The sequence below is a fragment of the Polyodon spathula genome, chromosome 13 (genome assembly GCF_017654505.1).
Source record: "Polyodon spathula isolate WHYD16114869_AA chromosome 13, ASM1765450v1, whole genome shotgun sequence".
Lineage (NCBI taxonomy): Eukaryota > Metazoa > Chordata > Actinopteri > Acipenseriformes > Polyodontidae > Polyodon > Polyodon spathula.
Window position 1 is genome coordinate 11,341,912 of NC_054546.1, and position 14,613 is coordinate 11,356,524.

A 14,613-nucleotide genomic window follows, 5' to 3' on the forward strand; every position below is an offset into this window, starting at 1 on the left:
CTCCAGGCACAGTTACTCATTTCTACAAATATACACACAACTGAAAGATGGAACAATTGCAGCATGTCGCTGCTACAAATGTTATATCCTATTTATCATGTAATACCAATGAACCAAAATGTGTTTTTTAGGAACTTACAATAGTTTGTTGAGAACATCAAATATATTTGGATATTAGCAAATTACATTAACTATATGAATAATTGTTGGAGATGTAAACGAGGTATATACAAACAGATTAAATAAAGAAATACCTACTCATAGATCACAGACTGCCACATTCAGGGAGAGAAGGTGGTGGGGAGCAAAATAGGCTGATAGTTTCCTAAAATCTCATTATTGTCTTATAAAGACTGGCCACTTGAACAGGCTTGTGGGGCTACATATGACTGGAATGCTGGGCTGGTGCCTGCTGAAATGTTATGCCACCCCAGAGAAACAGGGCTCCAATATGAGGGACCACAAAGAAAGCTAGCTGATTAATAACAGTATGTTTATTTCTAAAGGGATAGTGTGGAACATTGCAATACATATGGACTATATTTCACTTTACAGTGATGCTAACCTACAAATAATTCTGACAGTTTGGCAGCCCTGACATAAAAATAGGGTTTGTTTTTCTATAATATTAATGACATTTGCTTATCCTGTAATCCACTTTTAGTTTCCTTCTGAAAACTGTTGCGAGGAAAGAGGGTCAAAGTTTGAAATGACTGCTGTTAAGAAGCTTCTCAGAAGGTAAGCGATAACAGGCCCCACCGTTACACAGCAAGCCATTTTGTAAAAAGTCGTATAGAAGGTGGATTTAAAGGTTGTCAAAAACAGTTACATTTTCATTCTTTAAATTAGTATTGTCTCTGTAAGCTGCGCCTGTACTCTTAAATTCTTACAAATGTATATCAAAATAAAGCTTGACGATTTAAATTTAGAAACAGGATTATATTATTGTATCAGTTGATTTCACAGACCCCGATTAGCACTAGTCTGGGAAGCTCTTACCTAAACGAACATAAATCACATAATAGTGATAATCGGGGTCTGTGAACCTCATTTATCTTGTTTGTACCTTGGGTTGTAGATAATAAAATGTAAGTAATTTATTTATTTATTTATTTATTTATTTTTAAAACAACATCTGTCCACAGCCATCTTTATGCTGTTGTGGACCTAAAATGAAGTCTTTCTCAAACCATCCTGTTGCTAGTTCAAGTCCATCTGGCATTATTTAGCACCTCCCCCAGCAGTCTCAAAGAGGCCAAAAGGCCTTAGATTTTGGGGAGTGTGAATCTGAAGGGGATGTTGTAGAGGGTTCTCTACAGTGGCAAGGGTTAGAGGTGCACCACAGGAATAGCTAAGGAAAAACAGCAGCATCAGTCTCCTACAAGAAAACAAAAGTCTCCTTAACATTACCTTTAACCCTGGTGTAAACTAAAACAGCTATCTGAAAGTTGTAATGGTAAGAATAGCCTACTGGGGGCTCAAGTCCAGGCTTAGTCTGCTGCTGACTCCATCTGTATAAAAAGAACTAGAAAGTTTGCTATGTATCGGTTGTCTATGACCAAGTTACAAAAAACGATGATCCTAATCAAGTGCGCATTGCTGTTTAGGCCCCATAATATGGAAGGCGACCATGACTATTTCCATGGATGTTTTATTTTTTCACTGTCATTTCACTACATTGTAGACCAATCATAAGCAGATGACATATATTGTGTGGTATCTACACCTGTTTTTCAATGCATTCTGGTGAATTTTATCATTCTGTTACTTAAGTGATGACAGTTCCAATATATATGACCAATACAAACACCAGCACCTTTCACATTTCTATTTATTTGGAACATTAAAATTGAAAACATCAACACATTTGACAACACACCCTAATGAGCCCCAGGTGTACCTCAATCTAATCATAAAATATAAATTGCAGCAGACTGGAACTTCAATATCTTAAAACTTGACTAATTATGACGCCAGCCGTAAAAGAATTAGCATTATTGAACTCTCCCGATATAGACTGCTCCTGCCACCTTCAGGCTAGTATTGGGAATGTAAAAGATTGGACGTATATTACCGGTTAGTGTATGCCAGGGTTTGGCAAAGTTTGCCCATCCAGTCCAGCTTTTTAGTCCATGTTCTAAATTATTTAATTGAAGCAATAACCTGCAGAGACGAGGCCCTCCAGAACCAGAACACATTACTGTGGGTTACTCCATGTAGGAATCTTAAAACCTGAAGTCCTTAATTTCAGGATGTAGGGCAATACTCATCACAGCCAAATACCAGAGGTCTGATTAAGAAGAGGTAAAAGAGCCAAGACTGTTATTGAACATCCCACTATTGTAAATTAAAAGGCTTCACTGGGAGACTGAATCACCAGCTTCTCAAAAGGACAAACCATGGACACTTGATCTTTATAGCTCCCATCGGATCCTGAAGATTGCCATGAGTCACTGCTATAAGCTAATATCACAGTGCCATCCATAAGATTCAAGACATCCTGTGATGTGGCAAGGAAATGCTTTTGACACAAGCAAGACCTATGTATCAACTTCACAGGGCTATAAAATTATGGTAATGACATTGAGACTAGAAGACTGAACCCATATAGGATACTAATTGAGTAGATGCTTTATTAAGAACATGAACCAAAAAAGCAAACATTTCTGAGATTACAAACTTATAAATAAAAATACTTCAGTACTATTATAATCCCTTTCACTGGGTATGCATCAACTCATGTGACAGACAACTTTCACATGCTCCAAATAGCATTTGTTTATTTCATTGCCTCATAATTATATGCTGATGTCACCTGCCCAAAATCAGCATCCACTGTTACGAATATGAGTATGAACATAATCATGTTATCATAATCATAATAGTCATGATTCTATTAAGAGTGCATTCTTAAATGTCAAATTATTGCATCAGTCATGATGAATTATCCAAACAAAAAAGCTCTGCATGCAAGAAGGATGCATACCAATCGATTTACATAAAAATAAAGAGAGGTCATGGACAAATAAAACAGCAAATCTAGTTCCCAATGTAAATGACTCTATATACTTCGCAAAACACTGTCATTTATCAGAGATATAAATACTGAATAGATTTACAAGCAAAATGTGTTTAACTGCACAAACCTATAGTCCCTGCTGTGTTACTTGAGAAGGCTCAGCAACTGCTTTTCGGTGTCAGTTTTGGTAGATGCAGCACTTTAAGTGTGAAATGTATTATTCTGGTCATAAATCTCCATTTGAATATGACATGATGGGGGCAGTAACACTATACTCAGCAACTAGCAATTAACTTTGAGAGGTAATAAAGTATGAAAACTGCAGACAGTTCTCTATAAATAAAGCTTGTTTTTCTTCAGAAACACCCTTCAATTCTTGCACCCAGCTGTAAGTAATTGATTTACACAGTGGACCGTGCATTAATGCGCCTGCATAAATAGAAAATAATACTGCAGTCCATGGGGTTGCATAGTCACCAGAAATGCTGAAAATAACAAAAGGCTATTAGCTAAAACCTCAGGAGCTTTACTGTACAAGGTGGTCAATTGGATGTTTTTGTAGCAAAGATTAAGATACTGTCAAGTCCAAAGTTCCTTATGTATTAATCAACACTGATTGCGTTTTATTTTTTATTACATTTTTTTATAATACTAGTGTACTGGTATTACTATAGCACTAGACATTGTACTTCAAAATATTTTTCAACTCTTTCTTAGTAATTGGTAATCTGTTTATGTTTAAAACAGATTTCAAATAAAAACAAGTAAAAACATTTTTTTTTAAATTGCAAAACTTGAATCCAGACCCATGGAACTCTGAAAAAAGCATTTACTGAAGCAATGTTAGTCTGCAGAAATTCGATATACAGTGCAATACACTGTATTGCAGAATCATTTAGGTTTTGAGCAGAATGGGTTCAGTAAATACTGTAATTGATCAAACTGAAAGACTATTAAAATATAGTAGTCCCTGGACTAAAATGGTTATTGGTTTTGTTCTAGTTCTGACGGGGGTCATTATAAATATATGTACCAGAACGTATTTTGGTACTCATTATAAATATATTTACCGGAACATATTTTATCTTCATTTCACACTGACCTCCAATTAGTGCTGATCAGGGCTGTGAAACCAGCATTTAAAAATATCTGAAGACACTGAAAGAGACTTCTAGTCATACAAAATCATTGGGTTTATTATGCTTCTTTTAGTATTTCTAAATTCAGCATGATTGAGTCTTTAAATGAGAACATACAGGGTTAAAAACTCAATCATACAATCTGAATAAAACTAACTTCAGCACCTTATACAGAGGTTTGGGGGTTGCAGCAAGATAAATCTTGATGTGTTTCAATAAAATATTAGGAATGGTTTCTTAAAACATAACTCTCCCAGAAGTTTTCTTTGAGATAAACAGCTCTTTATAGATATATGCATGTGGTAACTTACCTGTCTGTAGGTGTAGATAATGATCTCTCTCAAGTGATAATGCATGGGGGTCATGGTCTCGCTCACAGCATCCAAGGCCGCGTCTACCTCCTTCTTCATTCTGTGCCCCTCGGGCAGGAGTCTAACTAACTGCATCACAACCTAAAGAGAACAAACACATTCACCATGTGCACCACCTCAAAGTTACAAATATGTTTTGTATCTATAAAAGAGGATTTGATTGTATAAAGCATTCAAACAAAATTATAATGTAGTTAACAATGTATTTAGTACAGCTGGTTTCATATCATATGAATATATTTGTGGGCTCTGATCTCTCCAGTTTGTTTGATTATTCGAATTGGTGAGGTAACAGACACCTTAGAGAGCAAGTAGTGGGGTTCCGAAAAATACAACTGTTTAAATAACATATCTGTGATTTTTTTTTTTTTCATTGTTAACATCCTCACTTTTTACACTTATAACTTTAAAGTCTGTTTCAAAGCTCTTTTCAAAATGCCTGCTCTAATGCACTGATAGTGTAAGGACTATTGCCCACATTATCAAACAGGTAACACAGCAATAGCATATGGTATTGTAAAGGACCACAAAAGCATGTGCTATCTCAAACCCCAGTGTACTAGAACGGCCATTTTGAAAATAACTTTAAAACAATCTTTAAAGTTATAGGTGCAAAAAGTCATGAGGATGTTAACAATGAAAAGAAAAATTACAGGTACATTATTTAAACAGTTGTTGCAACACATTTGGTGACATTAACAGTGAGTGAACCTGTCAGATTTCTACCACGTCTACTAATTCAGGCCAGTTTTCCTAAGCTAAGAAGTGTCCTTGATATTCGCTGACAGGGAGGCCTGTAACAGTAGCCTCGTTAGCGCTAATGGATGTCAGCAAATAGAAATGACATCAGACTGAGATTGGATTACACATAGTTTGCTCAAGGGGGTCCATGCAGTCTGAAATAAAGCATCCACATGTTGTCATTTAAGTTATGTGCCAAACTGCTATCAAGCAAAGGAAACTGTACCAGATTCAACTGTATTACACTGCAAGCTGCTTTAGCTGAAAGCCTTGTCTGTCTGGAGTCCAGAGGAACTGTCATGCATGTAACCTACTCCTTGGAAAGGTCTTTAGGTTTCTTGTTATAAACCCCAGCTGTCCTCTACCACACTTCAATCTCATGCACAGTATTAATTATTGGTGATTTAATGTTATTCTCAATACAAGTATAACTTGAATAAAATGACAGGGAGAGCAACGCTCACGGCCACAGTTGTAAACATCAAAGTAGGGATATGTATCATGAAAGGTGTAGAACACCATGATATAAATCTACCAACAAAAGAGTGACTTACAGCTGGATGGGCAGGAACAGACGGACATGTTCCACTATACAAAGATTCCTACAAATGCTTCTAGCAAAGAACATCCCAATCACATGTTAAGTGCTCGCTTAACAAACAGACAGACAATATATCTGGGATAATGCATTAAAAGCTAGGGATAGCAAATATGGTAAAGAAACTTTTTCCTACAGTGCATAACAAAAATAATATAGAACAAATTGCATGTTTGTTTAAATATGCTCAACTGTAGATTGAGTGCATGATTGAGTTTCTGGTAGCAATACATGGAAACTAACTGTATGTCTTATAATCATCATCATCATCATCATCTTTATTTTATATAGCGCCTTTCATAAAGGATTATCACAAAGTGCTTGAAGCAAGAGAAGACAAATAGCAATAAAACAAAACTCAATGACCTATACAGAACTGGATACAAACTACTAACATTACAAATCAAGAAAATAAAAACAACAAAGAATCTAAAAGAATGCTGAAAGAAAACAAAGTCCTGAAAAAAAAAATATATTTCCCCGGCAGCAGTAACAGCCTGCATCAGAGGTCTTGGTGGACTGTGAGACTTGGTGAAGTGCCCAGTGGATCTCATTGAAACAGTCTCCAAGTGGAACAATGCAGAGAAGAGCAATGCTTTCTTTACACAGAATGAAAAGGGTATGTAAATCACAGGGACACTTTTGTGTTCTAACAAATGAGGTCATATCAGCAAACTGCGGACGACCAGGGTCGCACGTCTTTCGTAAATCTGGCCCAGGAAGCTTATTGACACAGTAGTGTGGTAACAGCACTTCATGCCATTGCTTTGGTGCCAATCAGCGTGTTCTATTAAATGTGTCATGCTGCAAGTATTTTAACCAATCACAAGGCTGTGTTTTCCGGCCTAATATTTAAGAACAGCAACAGAGTAACTTCATGGCACAGAATTCCATTTCAAAGTATACAAACATGATGGAAGACCAAACGAAACCAACAAACAGAGAAAAACAAGATAGAAGATTTGTAAAGGTGGTAATAGTTATACTAGATCTGATGTGTTAAGGATTCTTTGTTGATCCTAGTTTTCTAGCATCTGTTTGGAAGTTTAACCTTGATATTATCAAGATATGAAGATACGAACTATCTTCAACTAGACATGAGAAATCATCATTAAACGTAACTGTTCTAGCTATTACTGCAAGACATCAACAGATAAATAAATACTATTTTTGTTTAAACTAAATTACATACATAAAGCGTACATAAAAAATAATGACATTACGCAATGCATTTATTATTAATAAAAAAACAAATCGCAGTGAGATATCCAAAAAAAAGACTAACCTGGAGAGCTGTGACCCAGTGTTTTGCCACAATACTTTCATTGCCAACAGAAAGGGAATAAATGAGGTGCTTAGTGTGGGATGTTCCTGTAGACAGTCTATACCGAATGCAGAAGAAATACCCTTGACACACAGAGGAAGAATGTTGCCCTTGACAATGCTGTACACGCTGGCGATAATAGGGAACTAGTCAGCATTAGAAATGGACGACTGTGTTTTTCCTCAACAGATTTAATAATAAAAAAACTAATTCCCCAGGTTGTGGTCCAAAAAAAAAAGTGTTGTGGTGACCCACACAGATATCTGCTATAAGCAATGGAAACACTAAAATAACATGTGGCAGTTACTGGCTTTTATTATGCTGACTCAACAACAAAACAAAACAAAAAAAAAACCACATTATTTTATGTTCCACGAGAACAGTTAGACAGTTAGTTTAACAGATAAATCCCAATGAAAACTAAGATACAACAAACATACATTCATAAATAAAACAGCTCCACGCTGAAAGCAATTACCTCAAACTCTCCTTTTGTGTATTTGGCATAGGGAACACTCACTATCTCGTCATCATTCATCTCAGGGAAACCCTGAAAGAAGAGCAGAAGACATTTATTGTCTAGTCTACTACTGCAGTGCTGAAATCGCCACACAAAACAAATAACCTTATAAGGTACCCACATTAAAGTGCCACAGAGTGAGAGCAGCAATGACCATTGCTGTTGTGGTCCTCCCTTTGCCGTTGTGACAGTTGAATACAAAAGCAGCTCGAGAGTCCTCTGCTAGGGTCGCCTTCATGGCTTCCATCAGCCTGTCAAAGTCCTATTGAGGTCCAAAAGAGGCACAGCAGAATGTTTTTTATGTAATGTGTAATGTCTTACTTACAATTACTTTTTCTTTATTTGTATATGTATATTAAGAATGGGTGAATGAAGGATAGGCCTTGAACTTAAAATCAGCAGCCCAGTCCAGGGGAGTGAGTAGTTTTATGATACTGGATGGTTTAGATTTTTTTTTGTTAATCAGGTTAAACGATTACTGAGACATTCCACTCCTCTTCATTTAGAATGCCAAAAAGCGCATAGCATGGTCTCCTTTTTTTTTTTGCCATGGATATCACTGAAAGTGGTTTCCACAAAATCCTAATGAACTCCCAGCAAAGCTTTTATTATTATTATTATTATTATTATTATTATTATTATTATTATTATTATTATTATTATTATTATTATTATTATTGTTTTCTTTTTTTAGTACCAAAGCGTGACATTTCCGTGCACTCTCAAAATTCTTTTGAAAAAAAGGGTTTACCACACATACTTGCGAGGACTGACTGTGGATTTTTAATTTTTTTTATTTAATATCTTCATACCAGGCTTGAAACAGTAAATAATTCAAAAACCCCTTTTCTGACACTAACATTTTCCACTACAAGATAAATACAATATGGGCTGCAGTGAGTTTCAACAAGCAAATGTGTGATTATAGGGTCAGCACTGGCAACAGTACATCAAATAATGCAATTCAAGCCACTAGAGAAGGACTTTAGATCCACTTGTCAATTGGGACCCCATGGTGACCAGGGTTATCACGGTGTGTTAGCTACCTGTTCCCTTGGAGCACAGCAGTCTGAAACAGGGATGCGTCGGTATACGAGTCCCTGACAGGAGGTCTTGTGCTGGTTGAAGATCTCCTGCACTGTTAAGCACGTCTTAAACATTTTCATCTGCTTTTCCTGCTCCAAACTCACTTCCAGCCATTTTTGGGATTTTAAGATTTCCTCTTTGGTAGCAGTTTCAAGTTCCTGAAAAAGAAAAAGGCAGCATAATTCACATAAAAAAAAAAAAATGATGACACTATGAAAAACATGACGTGCAAATTTCAAAAACTGTAAAAGGCACCTTGGCTGAGTGTGTACCGGTTACATATTATAAGGAATTGCAGGGAAGGCACATCATAATTTAACATAATTTACAAGGATTGAGCCCAGTCTCCATATTCAGCAACCAATTCACTGTCTGCTGTGCTGAAAGAGAGGCTCAAATAGCAGAGCAGACAGGCACATCTCAATACTACTCAACTCATTCAGCCACTGGAAAAAAATCAATACAGTACCCACACTAGGGAGGAGGGAAGTATGTCATACTGCTTAAGGTGTTATGTGCTGGTTGGAGTTGACACATAAAGAAGAAGTATGTCTAGACTGTAACTGCTCTCATTACATCAAAATCACTTAAATACACATACATTAAAAAGCACTCTATTTAAAAGTGCCCCTGGAACGGTTTTGCTAATGGTATGGTACATCACAAGATTCTATTAAAAGGAGATTATTTTATTTATTTAAATTTCACTCGCTGCTGCCAGTACTTCTCTGAAATCATAACTATGGGACACAGTAAACCCAATGTACTCTTTAAGACCATTGACCAAATCATACATCCAGCCATCGATAGATCCATCTCCAGTTCATCCTCCTCTCTTACCTGTCATCTATTCTATGCCCTACTGCCACAAACCCAGTTTACTACTTGACTACCTTGACTCGCCTCCGGTTGCCCCTCCTGGTCTCTCCGGCCTACTGTTGAAATCAACTACGGCCACATGCCCCTTGGACCCCTGGCCGACTAATCTTGTCTGTCTCTGTGCTTCTTACTTGCTCCTTCCATTATGCACACTCTCAACATGTCCCTGGATTCAGGCTCAGTTCCTGCTGCCCTCAAGCTTGCCTGAGTTACGCTGGTACTCAGAAAACCCTCCCTTGACCCGGCTGTCTTATCTAAATCTCCAATCTCCCTTTGTTCTCCAAAACTCTCAAAAGGGCTGTAGCCAGGTCAGCTGATGAAACATCTCATGGATAACATTCTGCTTGAATCTCTGTAGTCTAACTTCCGGCCACATCACAGTACTGAAACTGCTCTGCTCCGGATTGTAAATGATCCCCTGCTTAATGTTGATGCTGCTGCTCCCTTTGTGCTCGTCCTCCTTGACGTAACAGTTGCCTAGGACATCACAGATCATAGCATTCTTCTTGACCGCCTTCAGAAGTATGGTGGGATCTCTGGCACCTGTCTTTCCTGGATGTCCTCTTACTTATCTGGATGCATGCAATCTGGTTTCTATGCTGGATGCAGTGGTGTTGCAAACCCAGTCACTTGTGGTGTCCCTCAAGGGTCTGTTCTTGGGCCTCTTCTCTTCAACATCTACATGCTTCCCTTGGGTCACCTCATCCGTCAACATAGCCTCATGTTTCACTCCTATGCTGATGACACGCAGCTCTACTTAAAACTTAACCCTGAATGTCCCTCTGCCAAAAGAGCATCACACTAGGAGATCACTCATTTAGCTTCATGACTCCGACTCTCTGGAACTCCCGTCCAGCTTTTTCTGCGTGATGATCCCACCATCTCTCGCTTTAAATCAACTGGCAAGACCCACTTGTTCTCGCTTGCTTTCCATGCTCTTTGAGCCTGTTATCTGTTATTAGCTGTTGTGTCTTCTGCTTCTGATTTTTCACTGTATTTTATTCTCATGGTTCTATATGACATACACTTACTGTTGCGTATCTGCTACTTCTGATCTTTCACTGTATCTTCTTATGATTCTATATGACATACGCATCCACAATATTTAGAATTTTCACATGCTAGCCTTGTATTTAATGCATTACTTTGCATTGTTTTTTTACTGTATTTAATGTATAAAATGCTTTTTTTTTTTTTTTTTTTTTTTTTTTTTTTTTAAATGTATCTTGTAAAGCGCTTTGTGATGGTGGTCCACTATGAAAAGGTGCTATATAAAATAAAGATTGATTGAAATTTAAAATGTTAATCAAATGAAATGTTCCCCTGTTACCTCAATCTGGTCCTGTGATGAGGCTGGCCCAATGATCTGTTGTTCCAAACAGCCTGGCTCCCGGGGGGTGTACACCTGCCCATTGCCTTCCAACACCACCTCCTCCTGTAGATTCACCCACAAGATGTGCGAGTGCTTCCTCTTCTCATCTGTCAAGTAGCCCACGACAAAGCCAGTCGCCTACATGGAACACATTCAGTGCTTTTAAGTTAGACTGGAAAGATGAAAGCAGATTAAAACTAAAGAAATGTATACCCTATCCTCACTACCTAAAATGATGTGATAAACCATGCAATTGCCATTTTCTTCATTCACAAACACAATTTCCACATGCCATGATCATGCATTATTTACAGTTGGCAGTGTGAATAAGGTACTAGTCTGATAGACTTACGTTTTTACAATGTCTCAGACAAGTGCTGACACCTAGTGGATATTTTGAGTTAATTTGGCCGGTTTACAATCTTTGTTGAAGCAATTGAATAGAAGCTGATTGATATGCGTTGTCCAGGGTTCTATCAAAGTATGCAGATAGGTTATGATAATGTAACTTTAAAATGTGTATTCACTACACACGTGACTTTAAGAACAAGTAAACATAACAAGTATCTTTTGTAAATTGTAAATTGAATTAAGACAAAAAAAAAGTATTCAAGTGTAGTTTGTACCTGAGCAACTGTAATTCTAAGTCACATATGACATGAAATGTATACATCGAATAATAACAAAAGCATTAGCTTAAAAGGGGTATGTGTGATATTAACATACATGACAGTTTGATGACCTACCTCAGAATTGGGCTGTGCCATTCCATAGACTGACATTTTGGGGACTCTTCTAAAATTGGCTACCTTCATCTCTTTGACTGTACTAAGAACATCTGGAGCCAAGTATTCATCAGATACCTGGAAATTACACAAATATTTGAGTATTTTTGAGACTTCTGTACATTAAAAACTGGTCAGCATGGACTCAAGTTACAAAGAACTCCCAAACTGAAGAAACACAAAACCTTTACTTAAATCCTGTTTATACTAGGTCACAGTTTAAACCTGTCATAGAACAGAGTCAAAAACCACTCACCAGCACCCTTGTTCCCTTGGTTACTAGATCCACTGGCACAGATAACTCTGATAAATTCATGCTAGCAAGCAGCCTGTAAATCCATGGGTGACTGCACATCCATTTACTGAAGTTCAGTGCAAAAGCCAGAGGATACTGCAAGACAACGGACAGGCATTATGTCACAGCCAGTGAAAGAGGATTGACATGCTTAATATTAACGCAATAAGGATATTATTTGAAAATGTACAGAAACACATACTGTAGAATAAGCAACTTATATCCCTGCCACCAACTGTCCTGGCTGTATTTACTCAGTAGCCTGACAAATAATGTAACCGATTACATGTAAATTAAAAGGCTAAATCCCCACCAGTTCTCCTTTCCCCTGCTAACTGTCCACAGAACTACCAACATAAAAGCAAGTTCTGAAATGACAGGAGAAGTATACCTGTTCATGAAGATAGTAATTGAAAGCAATAAGGTAAAAATAGCGCTCCAGGCTCTGCAATGTTCTCTGGAGAAAATATTCTTTGGTGCTGCTTCCCTGTTAAAAATAAATAAATAAATAAAAAATAAAAAGAGAATTTTAAAATAATAAAAGATTCCTAGGAAATTAACATTTCTATTAACCCGAGTTTGAGTGTGAAATAAGGAGGGCACCATGACACATTCAATACTTCACTGAACAACACATTAAAATAATGTACAATCTAGGTTAACCACAATGGTGTCCCTTCTGGTGCATGCTCTACACTAGTAATACTGATGATATTTGAAAAAACACTATTGTTTAAACAGAAGACTTCAACGCACTCCCTTAAAAGACTTTGCATTAGCCTCATACAGCAAATCTCAGTGTTTAAGCACACTTCTTATTCCCATTGGGTCCCCACAATCAGGCTGTATACTGTACAGATCAAAAAGGGGATTTTCTCATGGTATCTGTAACTTGATTAGTGCTTTAATCCTTCTTTCCAGGACACTACAGCAAAGTATTCATAAGTAAGTATTCATTGCATAAGTATTCAACCCCTGTGCTGTAGAAGCTCCCAGTTTGCACCGATGAAAGAAATTGCCCTAACGAGGACACAATTGCATTACAATTGGCCTCCACCTGTGAACCATTAAAGTTGCTGTCACATTTTCTGGATAAAAACTCCACTGTTGAAGGATCATTGGTAAGGCTGTGAATCTGAAGGAAAATAAAGACCAACGAGTATTCTACAGAAGTTAGAGATAAAGTAATACAAATGCATAAATTAGGGAAAGGGTACAAAATAATATCCAAGTGTTTGGATATCCCAGTGAGCACAGTTGGATCAATAATCAGGAAGTGGAAGCTGCATCACACCACCCAGGCACTGCCAAGAAAAGACCGTCCCTCAAAACTCAGTGCTCAAACAAGAAGGAGACTTGTGAGAGAAGCCACAGAGAGGCCAACAATCACTTTGAAGGAGCTACAGAGTTCAGTGGCTGGGAGTGGAGTAATGGTGCACCAGTCAACTATATCAAGAGCTCTGCATAACATTCGTCTGTATGGGAGGGTGGCAAGAAAGAAGCCGTTACTCAAAAAGTACCATCTGAAAGTATGTCTGGAGTTTGCCAGAAAGCATGAGAGTGACCCAGCTGCGATGTGGGAAAAGGTTTTGTGGTCAGATGAGACCAAGATTGAGCTTTTTGGCCAAAACTCAAAGCGCTATGTGTGGCGCAAACCTAACACTGCCCATGCCTCAAGACACACCATCCCTACAGTGAAGTATGGTGGTGGCAGCATCATGCTGTGGGGATGCTTCTCATCAGCAGGGACTGGGCATCTTGTTACAATTGAAGGAAGAATGGATGGAGCAAAATACAGGAAAATACTGCAAGAGAGTCTGCTTTAGTCTGCTAAAAAACAGAAGCTTGGGAGGAAATTCACCTTTCAGCAGGACAATGATCCCAAGCAACATCGGAGTGGCTCAAGAACAAAAAGGTGAATGTCCTACAGTGGCCCAGTCAAAGTCCTGATCTCAATCCCAGATCTGAATCTGTGGCACTATTTGAAAATTGTGGTCCACAAGCGTCTTCCAACCAACCTGAACAACCTGGAGCAAATCTGCCAAGAAGAATGGGCCAAAATCACTCCGACACTGTGTGCAAAGCTGGTACATCCTTACCCCAAAAGACTTAAAGCTGTTATTGCAGCAAAAGGTGGCTCTACCAAATATTAATGTGTTGGGGTTGAATACTTATGCAAGCAAGACATTTCAGTTTTTTTATTTTTCTTAAAAATATTTCCCAACATAAAACCAATGTCACCTTACAATAATTGATTTTGAATTTCAGTGTTTTAAAATAAAATATCAAACAGAACGAAATTTCAATGTACCATTTGTATATCAGTAATATGAGAGAATTGGTCAGGGGTCTGAATACTTTTGCAAGGCACTATATATATATATATATATATATATATATATATATATATATATATATATATATACACACACACACACACACATATATATATATATATATATATATATATATATATATACATAT

The 14,613-nt window shown here is 37.5% G+C and overlaps 1 protein-coding gene across 2 annotated transcripts in view; it reads right to left on the reverse strand.

The window, feature by feature from the left end:
• LOC121325757 (paladin-like) overlaps positions 1-14,613 on the reverse strand; it is an 88,558-nt gene that overhangs the window by 37,042 nt on the left and 36,903 nt on the right. For both annotated transcript variants that reach the window (XM_041268702.1, XM_041268701.1), the window contains exons 11-18: positions 12,521-12,616; positions 12,091-12,225; positions 11,796-11,912; positions 11,008-11,187; positions 8,759-8,956; positions 7,834-7,974; positions 7,671-7,742; positions 4,470-4,610 (exon numbers count right to left, since the gene is read on the reverse strand). In XM_041268702.1, the coding sequence (XP_041124636.1) occupies positions 4,470-4,610; positions 7,671-7,742; positions 7,834-7,974; positions 8,759-8,956; positions 11,008-11,187; positions 11,796-11,912; positions 12,091-12,225; positions 12,521-12,616 (1,080 nt within the window). The remainder of the gene's footprint in view (positions 1-4,469; positions 4,611-7,670; positions 7,743-7,833; positions 7,975-8,758; positions 8,957-11,007; positions 11,188-11,795; positions 11,913-12,090; positions 12,226-12,520; positions 12,617-14,613) is intronic.